General features: G+C 40.5%; 1 protein-coding gene across 5 annotated transcripts in view; it reads left to right on the top strand.

Moving 5' to 3' along the window:
* COL14A1 (collagen type XIV alpha 1 chain) overlaps window positions 1-12,415 on the top strand; it is a 211,034-nt gene that overhangs the window by 82,520 nt on the left and 116,099 nt on the right. For all 5 annotated transcript variants that reach the window (XM_049632956.1, XM_049632953.1, XM_049632952.1 and 2 more), the window contains exons 18-21: window positions 171-230; window positions 2,021-2,172; window positions 7,975-8,104; window positions 11,599-11,721. In XM_049632956.1, coding sequence (XP_049488913.1) covers window positions 171-230; window positions 2,021-2,172; window positions 7,975-8,104; window positions 11,599-11,721 — 465 coding nt within the window. The remainder of the gene's footprint in view (window positions 1-170; window positions 231-2,020; window positions 2,173-7,974; window positions 8,105-11,598; window positions 11,722-12,415) is intronic.

Here is a 12,415-nt window from a genome sequence, read left to right as displayed (position 1 = left end):
TGTCTGCCTTATTTACAGCTCATGTCTTCATGCTTGCAACCATCGTCAAGGTGGAGGGAAGAAGCAAGTGAGATAATATAGGTGAAATTTTCCTCAAAAATTATAAAATGCTATAAAAAATGTGTAGTTGGTATTATTACAGAATTTTAAAGTAATGAGTATTTTTTTAGTTGACAGTATTTGGACAGAACCAGCTACGACCATCATCCCCACCAGACCTGTGACGACAGGTAAGGAGAAATAGAAGTCCATTTCCCCATGAGAAAAGTTTGATTAGAAGTTACGTTATCCCAGTTTTATTGATATGATATGATATAATATTATATGTTTATATTATTATCATTTTTTTGGTATTCCAGTTCAAATTTTACCCCCTCAGAACCTCTGAACATCTTCTTAGCTCTAAATGCCAATGAGTCTTCTCACCTCATTGTTACATCTCTCTATATTTTCCATCTTTGTTTTGGGTTCCTATTTAGTCTTTCAGAGGATGTTAGCACAACAAGCCCCAAGAGTTTCTCCCTTCTCTTGATCTCAGTGACTTGTATTTCTGTCTGTTGAGAATCACTCACATCATGGCCTCCTTGCATTTCTGTGAGTAACAGAGACCTGGCTGGTCTAATGGGCTTCCTACCTCTGCTGTTTTCTCCTTCAGCTTAACTTTCCCCCTGCCTTTATAATACACCTTTCAACTAGCTGTCAAAGTCAACTAAGTAAAACACAAGTTCAGTTATACCATTTATTTCCCTACCTAAAACCCTTCAGTGGCTCTCCATTGCCCATTCATTCATTCACGGATTCATTCATGTTCCAGTTAATCTTTATTGAGCCCTTCTTTATCACAGTGCCCCACAGTCTCTTTCCATAACATCCAAGATCCTTCTGCTTTTCTTCTTGGACTCTACCATATTTTTCAAGCTCTCCCATTTCCTGCTGCCATCCAGAATGACACCCATTTCCTGTCTCCCATTCCCACTGCCTGATACCCTCCCCCAATTTTTCCTGCTACCTGTCCTGCCTCTTCTGTGACATTTTTAATATTTTTATCAAGTGTTAATCACTGTGTATCCTAAGGCCTAACATGATCTGACATACAAGAAAAGCTCAATGAATGTTTACGGGAAAAGCTCAATGAATAAGCTGGATGAATAAATGAATGAAGAGAAGAAAGAGTCACTGGAGCTGGATAGAATGACAGGAAGTCAGATGGGATAAATGAGGGAGCCGGCATCTTGGCAGATGAGAAAGAATGTGTCAGAGAGCACAGGTGAAGGAGTTGGGTCAGATATCAGAGAATGGATAATGTCCACGTGGGCTGAGTGGATAGAGGCAGCCATGGTGAGAGATGCATGCTTTGAGTGATGAGCGTTGAAATAGAAATGGGGGAACAGGGGAATAGGATGTATGTTGGATGGCGAATCGTACACTGAGGCTGACCATGTCTGCCCCCCCCATTTCTGCTTCTCCAGTGGAATGGTGAGAGGGCATGCCGCCCTGTAGGCTTCCCTAGTCTAAGGGTTTCTCCCCTGTTCCCTTTACTGGCTATATACAGAGCTGATAGTTTTGAGGGGTCCATAGTCTCACCTTGTAAGCATCTTTCAAACTAATTTCTCTTTTTTTTTAACGTTTATTTATTTTTGAGAGAGAGAGAGAGACAGAGCATGAGCAGGGGAGGGGCAGAGAGAGAAAGAGAGAGAGAATCTGAGGCAGGGTCCAGGCTCTGAGCTATCAGGATAGAGCCCAACATGGGGCTCAAACTCATGAACTGCAAGATCATGACCTGAGCCAAAGTCAGATACTTAACTGAGCCACCCGGGTGTTCCCAAACTCATTTCTATTTGCTAACAGGAAGTATGATGGCCCCCCATTAACCACTAAAGCTGAGTTGTTCTTCATATGGCTCTACATTAGAGAAATACATTCAGTGATATTTGTTGCCATGCCCACCAATTGTCTCTGGAGCTCATTTTTGAATATGATGAGTTAAAAGTTCTTTAATCCTTGGTTGTGCTTATTCCAGTTTTCCGGACAGGAATCAGAAACCTGGTTGTAGATGATGAAACCACTTCTAGCCTGCGGGTAAAATGGGACATTTCAGACAGCAGTGTGCAGCAGTTCAGGGTGACCTACCTGACTGCTCAAGGGGACCACGCGGAAGAAGTGGTAGGAACGGTCTGTATTCAAACAGCTGGCTGGAAACTGCACAATTTCCCGATTAACAGACCTAACAAGGCTATTTCCAGAGATCAGTGCAAGCTTTTCTGCTCATTTATTTCTTGGTGACTCTACCGTCTCCAGAAACTAATGTTTTCTGTTAATCCAAACTTTACTGGTTTCTTGATGACCTTTCCATCTCTGAAACTTGATCCACATGCAACTTACTTCAAACAGATAAAGCTTCTGAACCTCGTTTCCTGTGCTGCTTCTGTGGCCTTGATGGCTCGTTAGAGCACCGAAGCTGAGTCCATTGCACACTTGTCTCTATGTACAAATATGGTTCACCCTTGAACAACACGGCTTGAACTGCACAGACCCATTTACATGTGGATTTTTTTGATAAATACAGTACTGTGTGTGTATTTTCTCTTCTTTCTGATTTTCTTAAAAAAATTTTTTTTCAGTTTATTTATTTTCAGAGAGAGTGCGTGCGTGCATGTACAGGTGTGCACGAGTGAGCTGGGGGGGTGGGGGTTGTGGTGCAGAGAGACAGGGGGAGAGAGAATCCCAAGCAGGCTCTAAAGTGTCAGTGCTAGCCGATGCGGGGATTGAATTCCTTGTGATTTTCTTAATAACATTTTATTTTCTCTAGCGTACTTTATAGCAAGAATACAGTATGTATGCATATGTAATATATATATAACATATATATATACATATATAACATATATATATACATATATATATATAACATACGTACATATATAACATATGTATGTGTTAATTGTTTATGTTATTGATAAGGCTTCTGGTTAACAGAAGGCTATTGGTAGTTATGTTTTGGGGGAATCAAAGGTTATACATCGATTTTGGACTGTGCAGAAGGGTCTCCAGCCATAACGCCCATGTTGTTCAAGATCAACCATATATAATAAACAAACAAACAAGTAAATAAATAAATAAGCTTTATATATACATTAAATATATATATTTAATTAAATATATATATATATATATATATTTTTAACTCCTGCTCTTGGGAATATGATTATAAGTTTCTAAGCAAAACATGCATGAAAGGTCATCTTTATGTGTTTGAAATGTTCCTAATAAAATAGCTTCCATTAACACATATTTACATTTTTCACTGACATCAACTCATTTTGAACAGCTTTATAGTAATTACTAACTTATTCTTAAATATGAATATCTCCCTTAGGGGATTTGGATTTTTATATGCTGAGTTTTCTTTGTTTCATCTAATTTGTTTATCTGTATTAGAAATCTGGGTACACTTTTAGTCATGGCCTTCCTGTATTTTCTTTATTTATATATATTTTATTTATTTTTGAGACAGAGAGAGAGAGCAAGTGAGCATGAGTGGGGGAAGGGCAGAGAGAGAGGGAACAGAATTCAAAGCAGGCTCCAGACTCTGACCTGTCAGCACAGAGCCCTACCTGGTGCTTGAACTCATGAACCATGAGATCGTGACCTGAGCTGAAGTCAGAGTCTTAACCGAATGAGCCACCCACGCGACCCCTGTATTTTCTTAATTTATACCATATCATTCCTTTTACTCAAGAACCTGAAAATTGTTTCCTAGACATGCTTCCTATCAGACCAGATAACTCCAATTTTCATTGAAATGAGTTTTTTCTTTTTCATCATGGAATATGCTTTAGTTAGCCTCATTACTTGCATTTCTTGCCCTCTGGTGCATTATTTGAGACACTCTAGGAAAGGTGTCTCCAAATTCATTATTGCTCAAGAATAACATTATTGTCCTTTCTTCCTCCTCCTTACTTATAAAGCCTTTGATGGAAAATTATTTATGTGCTTACATAAACAATTATTTGAGCCCAAATTCTCTCAGCAAAGTACTTAATTTCAGGCTGATAGAGGAATTACTACAGAACACGGTGATAACCCTGAGAATAGAAACATCCAGTGTGAATAGCCAGAAGGTCCATGAAATTGGTCTGGGAGGACTTTTAGAAAGTTAATGGACACTTAAAATAAATTGTGTTATAAATTCACTCAGATCATACATTTCAAATGACCCATGATTGAAAAATTCAAAATAAAATTGTACCTAACAATGGGAACTAAGGACATAATTTAGATGTTTTATTTTCCCTGTCACTGTCCCATATTTCAATTTAGTTCCTAAAAATGAGATCCTTAAAAACTTCCCAGAATAAAAGTTTTATTTTTTATTTTTTGTTTCTACTCTTTCCAAGAAACACATTAAACATCTTGCTAAATTATTCTTGCTAATTTGGAAAGAGTAACAATTTAATCTCATGAATGCACTTGTAAGCTATGCAAGGTAAAATAATAATAATATTTAGTTTGGGTTGTCTCTAGATAATTTTCCCTTTGCTAGTTTCTTTCATTTCACACTGTTTATTTTGAAACACTTGGACACCTACATGCAGGGAAAAAAAAAAAAAGATCAAAAGTCTGACACCCATGTGCCCCAGTTAAGCAAACCCTTCATAAAAATGAAAAATATTGATAAATTTGATGGTGATTATTTACTGCATAGAAATGTTTTTGCTAAACAGAAGAAAGTACTGTAGAATTCTTTAAATATCATGCCCCCTTCCAGTCAAATTGGATTTGTGCACACTTAATTTACAAGCATATTTTCAGGGACCCAGTTGAGGATTAATTGAGAATTTATATCTCAGTGTTTTAGGAACTGTTACTTCTACATAAGTGTATTATTATTGGAGACAGAAAGTGGGTGCATCTAGATTTAGATTATAAAACAAAAGTAAGGCAGACAGCTACAGATCTCTATCAAAATCCAAGGGCCTTGAACTCCTACCAAATGAATATCTTGAAATAATAATGCATGTCAGGGAAAAGAAGATAGCCAAAGCCCATTATAAAAGTGAGAAAGGAGATATGTCCAGATGAGAGAATGCCTCTTATCATCTTTCCAAATTTCCCTTAACTATAAAAGCTAATTAGATTTGTTTTAGGAAATGATGGATCAAATGAGAGAATGGTTGGTGTATATAACATTTGTAAACCAAAGTAAAGCTTCAGTACATGCAAAACAAGAAGAATTCAACTTATTTTTCCAGTTGAGTAAGTGAAGTATTAATATATTTTCTCCGCACAATCCAATCTACCAAGTCTTTCCAATGAAAAGATTTTGAGCTATTAGAAAGTAAAGCTACCTGTCCAGTATTTCGTAAGGATTGACTTCTAACTCTGCTCTGAAATACAGAGGAGTGGCAATGACTTTGCCCTGAGTTTGTTGTCGGGGTCTGGAAGTCTCACATTTCTTTATTTGTGAAAGGCTGATCAGGATTTCAGACTTTTCTAGAGCCCACATGTCAGCATCCATAACCATGACCTGAGTTCTGAGTTGCAAGAAATGTTCCAGAACACGTATGCTCAGAGTGTGGCTCTGTCTCCTATAAGACAAGTTTAGTTCTTAAAATTAAGCTTTTAGAAACATTTACAGCAACTTGGCATTGTGCAGCATCCAATAACATAATCATTTTTTTCTAGCAATTTTGTTTTATTGTATTTTATAAAAATATTAGTCTTCAATACTTTGGAATTAAAACAGCAACACCAACACTACCTAGTTCTCTACTGCAGATAGAATGAGAATCACTATTTAGACACAGAACTTTATAACATGGGACCACAATGAGATGCAGGGAACCCTATTTCTACTGATGGGATCCAGGCTGCTCTGACAGCTTTGGGCAATATGGAGCCAGACATGAAGTTCCATTTCTAAAATAAAAAACTTAAAACGTGAAAGTTCACGGGTTAGATTTGCATCTCATTTAACCATAAGCATCTTTTACAGAATTGTTTTATAAACAAAACCACCATCTGCAATGATCTATGGCATGTGTTTTTAGTAAGAGCCCATCTTTACCCTGCTTTGTGCAAACAAGCAGAAGCCAAGTAGAAGGAACTTTGCATTCCCAAGAGGAGATTTACATTTTATTCTTGGAACTGAATATCATTAGGGTAAAAAGGTTCAAGCGGTGTAGCCACACTGAACAGAGTGCAGCCTTTAAAGCAAGGCTCAGACCAGATATCCAGGATTTCCATATGGCTTCTTTGCTCACAAGCTGTGGGCCTCAGTTTCCCCATATGTAAAATTAATGTAATGTTCCTCCTTACCTGAAAGGGTTGTGGTGAAGAGTAAGTGACTTACTGTATTAAAATTCTTAGGGTAGCACCTGGTGCATAATAATTGCTAGGTAAATGATGGCTGTCACTATAAGCCATAGCAACTATTTCCTGGCGAGCTGAGGGATTCCTCCAAAATGGCCCTACCACTTTTCAGAATTCCACAGTCTAGATGTGATAGGTTCCAAGCCCATGTATTTCTCAGCTTGAGTGATGATGACCTTATTGAAGGAGTATCAACATGGGTGGTTTGCTAAACAGACAGCCTGGACCGAATGCCCGGCTCTGTACTCCGAAGGAGTTACATTTACAGTCAGTGCCCTGAAAGAAGCTACATTGACAGGGTAATGCAAGTCAGGGCAACCACTGTTCTTCCTTTACCTGTCTTTAATGCCCTGGTTATCGAATTTATTATAAAGCAGAGCTCTTTTTAAAAAACCTCCCTCCCAGGTCCACATCAACACGCCCCCTAGTGTGTTTCAATGTCCCTTTCATATAAGGAGTAAAATCATACTATTTCAATGTAAATCACCTGATTCAGACTTCCTTTTTAACAATATCGTTTAGAAAATTGCTTCTAGAGCTTAGCAGTATCTTAGCAACAGCTGCTTCTGGGTTCAACTCGAGGCTTCCGAGGGCTTATTCCATGATTTATAGGTCTCTTCCCTGATCCAGAAGTAGACAGCACAGCCCTTTGCCTGCTGGCATTTTATCCAGCCCTTGAATCAAAAAGCATCTCCAGCTGTCCCAGTCTTGTGACTCCTTTAAACGTGTTTGAGTCAGTGCTTAGATCTTACTTAGCATTTTTCCAGCCATGATTAAATTCCTTAAATGGCCCAGAGGTGTGCCAGCATCTGACTGCTGAAGCAGAGGCAGAAAGTTTTGTGGTTTTAACATTGAGAACATGTGGCTTCCCTAGTCCATATGTTCTTTGAGGGATTACAGAATTTGCACCGTGGAGACACATGGCACATTATGCCATGGTGTGGACCTCACCACTGCATTTCAGTTTGTGCAGCCTTGAGAGGTAGAGTGATGGTGATTTTAGACTGAGGAAGACCTCTCCTTTCCAAAAAAAAAAAAAAAAAACTAAGCTGCCACATTTTTTAGTGGTAGTGGTAAATCTGTTTCTCTCTGGAAAACTTGGATTTAATCTGTGGTTAATCTGTCGTTCTTGGCTGGCTTGCAGTCTTTTCTAAGATGCTGGGAGTAGATTATCTCTGAAAGGATAAAGAACGGAAGGCTGAATTTTCAAGAGGATACTTAAGTAGAATAAAAAATCATAAGCAGGCTGTGTTAGAGAATGGACACTCCTAAGCTATAAACACCCGTTTTCCAAAGCAATGATTATTCTCACTCCTGAATACTTTGCAAAAGCTGAAAAGCTGTGAGCAGACTATTCCTCAGAACCTACACACTTCAAAGTTAAACCTGCATTAGAGGTTCAAAGCTGAGGGCTGCTGTGAGGGGAATTTCAGGGAGAGATGATTTTGCATGGATGCCTATTTTTCTGTCCTATTTCACTGTCCAAGTGCATCGCCTTGCTTCTGATGATTTCAAAGTCCCCCGTAGTAGTCCTGCTCCATTGGTTGACCAACAGGAACAAAGGTCTTAATTAAGACCATCCTCCTTTGCTTTTCCGTTCAGGTGATGGTGGCTGGAAGCCAGAACAATCTCCTTCTGAAGCCTCTGCTTCCCAATACCGAGTACAAAGTCACGGTGACTCCCATCTATGATGATGGAGAAGGCGTCAGCGTCTCTGCCCCTGGAAAAACCTGTGAGTGAAGCTTTTTCCCTGTGCATACTAGCTGGCCAATTAATTGAAAATGCTCACCCCCTGCAATGTGCCTTGAAAGCCACGGTGTAGTGTAGTGAGAAGAGCAAAAGAGATCGGGAGACGGGAAATCTGTGTCTGAATCCAGGGAAGCTGTGTGGCTTTGAGCAAGGTGAACTAGCTGCTCTGGGCTTACGTTTTCTTCTGCATAAAAGCTAAGACTTAAGAAAAAACTATGTCTTCCTCAGCAGCATCTGATTCATCACAAGTCCTGCTGATTACCCAAAATGTGTTCTGCAGACCAGCCCTCTTTGTCTTCGTCTGTCTGCTCCGCCCTGATCTACGCCTCACTCTCCGTCACTAAAATGAGTGCACCAGCCTCCTCGGGAGGCTTCCTGCTGACACTCTTGAATCCTCTATTCTCCTCCCTGCAGCCCAAGAAGCTTCTGAAAATATAAATGATCTCGTGTCAGGCCTGTTTCAAGTCTCCCAGTGGCTTCCCACTGTGCTCAGGATAAAACCCAACATCCCTCCCATAGCCCTACAAGGCCCTCTAAGACCTGGACCCTGCCGATTTCCTTAATCTCACCCGCTAACAGGTGCCCCAGCCATCCTTCCTTTCCTGCTCTTCACATTTAAGCTTGTCCCTGTCTTAGGACTGATGTACTCGCTGTTCCTTCCATATGGAATATCCTTCCTAGATATTTGCCTTTCTAGCTTTTTCTTGTCATTTTGGCTGCAGCTCAAAGCCGCCTCCTCAGACTTTGCCAACCACTCCATGCAAAATAGCTCCCAATCTCTGTGCTATCAACCTGTTTTTTGGTTGTTGTGTTATTGTTGTTGTTGTTGTCTTATCATGTTACGGCACTAACTACCATCTGATATTTTCTTATGTACTCATGTATTTGTTCATTGTCTGTCTCCCTTCCTTGGAGAGCAGCATCACGAGAGCCCAGGACCTCATCCGTACTGTTTGCCTCTCCATGCAAAGCTCCTCCGGTACTGTGTGGCACAGAGGGGGCACCACTCAATGTTTGGGGCGAATTGGCCCTGATGATCAAGCGAGGAGCACACACCAAGGAGCAAACGCTTGGTCAAAGCACCACAGTCTTTACCGTGCGGTTATCTGTACTTGCATGAACCACCTCAGAACCTAGTGGCTTAAAGTGGGAGCTATTTTATTATATTGCATGATTTTATAGGTCAGGAAATTAGGCAGGGCTTGTTGGGAGATTCTTCTGCCCCACAGGGTATGGATTAAGGTCACCTGGCAAGTGGGTTGGTCTAGGGCATCCAAGACAACTTTACCCACATGTCTGGCATGTTGGTGGGGACTCCTGGAAGGCTGGACTCAGCTGATCCTGTCTCTCTCCATGTCGGGTCGGGGCCTCTCCATGTGCTCTCTCCAGCGGGATAGTCGTACTTCGGACATGAATACTTGTTTCGAAGACAAGAGTTCCAGGAGGTGGAAAGCGGAAACTGTCAGGACACTTAAGGGCTATGCTTGAAACTGGGATGGTGTCATTTCTGCTATAGTCTGTTGGGTGAGGGGGTCATAGAACCCACCCAGATTTAAAGGGAGGGCCATAGCCTCCACCGCTCAATGCGAGGAGGGTTAAAAACCTGCACCCATCTTTCGTCTACCACAATTACCAAACAGTCATGTGCGATTAGGAACAGAATGGTGGCAAGGGCTGAATGAATTCTGTACCTGGGCACTTAAGTGTGGAATTTTCAAGTAAGTGTACACGTCATTAAATTTCCGTAGCTGCAGCCCCAAGTCCTGACTCTGCTCTGCTGAGAAAGTGGGTATTATTTCCTTAGTTAACAGTGCTGGCACCTCTCCCTGTTCCTGGTGCCCATGCTGTGAGTGCCCCCACCCAGACTCCCACCAAACTTACACATTTTGTTACAGATCATCCAGAGTATTAGGAGCCCCGGGAGCTGCTGCAGTTATTTCCTCTGGGGTCATGTGGAAGGAGGGAGGAAAAGGGGGGGAAGAGCAGAGCAGTGGGAGAACACTGAGCCTTTCTTCCACTCTTACCAGGATGCTGGCATCTTGATCTTGACTTGATCTGCGCATTCATACTTTGAGCATATTTTGGTATTTTGCTGCTACACAAATATTTGGGAACCAAAGACTTAAACAGCAATTAAAGAAGAAAGTCCAGTAGTAGATAGTATGGAGCACCTATACCGTATGCTTTTGTTTGTCTCAAATCCGGGTTATTAGGAGAAAAAGAAAAAGCAAGCAAGAATGTTTTATTTTTATTTAGTTTTTTAAACACTTTTTTTAAAGTTCCTTTATTTAGAGAGAGAGAGAGAGAGTGGGAGAGAGAGAGAGAGCAAGAGCAGGGAAGGGGCAGGGAGGGAGAATCCCAAGCAGGCTCTCCACCACCAAGCACAGAGCCTGATGTGGGGTCACAGGAACCGCGAGATCATGACCTGAGCTGAAATCAAAAGTCAGATGCTTAACTGGCTGAGCCACCCAGGTGCCCCAAGAATGGTTTCAAATAAGCATAGTGAATTCTGCTCTGCTGAGTTGGTTTGGGATTGTTTTTAACTGTCTAATGTTCCATAAAGTTACCATAAACCCTGTCGCTGTGGGGAGAGGTAGGAAAGGGAGGAAAGGGGGTGATGGGGAGGCCGAGGGGCTCCATCTAACTACTGCTGACCTGGGCTTAAAGATCTCCTTTTAACTTTCACATGTTAGAAATTAGCATAATATGTAAAAGGCTTCCATGATAAACAAATATATATATACACTTACACAAAACCCATTTAAAGACTTTTACTCTAGAAATATGACTTAAATCTCATTGCAGAGATACCACCACATGTAACAAAATCTATGTAGTAACATTACTTTGAAGTGTTAGTGGATGGTCTCTTTATTTTAAACAGAGGTCAGCACAACTACATTCTATCAACAATAACAAAAGTGGTAACGATAATATATATCAGTATGCACAATGGTTTACAAAGGTTCTCTATATAAATGGCTTAATGTTGTGATAGAAAATAGGTGAACAATAATATAAAATTTCAAACAATATAGGCAACATGAAGATGAAAGAAAGAAAAAATTACCAGAATCTAACCTCCTAGAATTCCCATCGGTACCATGGTGTGAACCCCCTCGATATTGCTGTACAAATATACTTTGATAGTGGAACATGGTGTGTAGACAGAAATTTTTGATCAACACGATTCAATCCAGCTTTACTCAAAATAAGCTAAAGAAAAAGGAACCGGAACAACCGTGAATGGACAACTGATCTTCAGATGAATGTGTTTCACCAGAAGAGCAGTAATTTCCTGTACATTCCATTTTTAAAACAACCATAGACTTTCCAAAGATTCTCACTGTGTGTTATAATGCATTTTTACTTGTAAATACTTTAACGTTATGGGAAGATAGCTTAGATTTTGTTAACAGCGTAGTTTGTAAAACTAGAAACCACACCAAATCGCTGTTTTTCCTTTTCTCCGCTCAGTGCCACCCTCTGGTCCCCAAAACTTCCGGGTCTCAGAAGAATGGTATAACAGGTTGCGCATTACATGGGATCCCCCGTCTTCCCCCGCAAAGGGCTATAGGATTGTCTACAAGCCTGTTAGTGGTAAGTAATGCTTTTAAAAAAAATATTGTTACCATGATTAGACATCTAAAATGGTTTCTTTTAAAAAAAATTTTTTTTTAACGTTTATTTAAACAGAGAGAGAGAGACAGAGCATGAGTGGGGGAGGGGCAGAGAGAGAGAGGGAATCGCAGAATCCAAAGCAGGCTCCAATCTCTGAGCTGTCAGCACAGAGCCCAAGGTGGGGCTCGAACTCAAGAGCAGTGAGGTCATGACCTGAGCGGAAGTCGGACGCTTAACTGACTGAGCCATCCAGGCGCCCCTAAAATGGTTTCTTTGTTTTAAAGTTTATTATTTATTTTGAGAGAAAAGAAAGTGAGAGCACACGTATGAAGAGGGAAGGGGCAGAGAGAAAGAAAGAATCCCAAGCAGTCTCTGTGCTGTCAGTGCAGACCCCTACATGGGGCTTGACTTCACAGATTGCAAGATCCTGACCTGAGCCTAAATCAAAAGTCAGATGCTTACCTGACTGAGCCCCTCAGGTGCACCTAAAATTGATTTTAAGATGTTATTTTTGTTTTGTTTTTCCATCTATCTTTGATTTCATCTTTAGTTTTGAGAAGTGGGAAGAGTCCCACCTTTTATGAAAAAACCTTTTTTTCCTTGTATGATCATTGTTAGGATAGATATTATCAGAACGTTAAAGTTATGACCCCACCAAAAAAATGACTGGGAC

This window comes from Panthera uncia, chromosome F2 (genome assembly GCF_023721935.1).
Source record: "Panthera uncia isolate 11264 chromosome F2, Puncia_PCG_1.0, whole genome shotgun sequence".
NCBI lineage: Eukaryota > Metazoa > Chordata > Mammalia > Carnivora > Felidae > Panthera > Panthera uncia.
The sequence above is the reverse complement of the archived record's forward strand: the minus strand, read 5'-3'. Positions and strand labels throughout refer to the sequence as shown.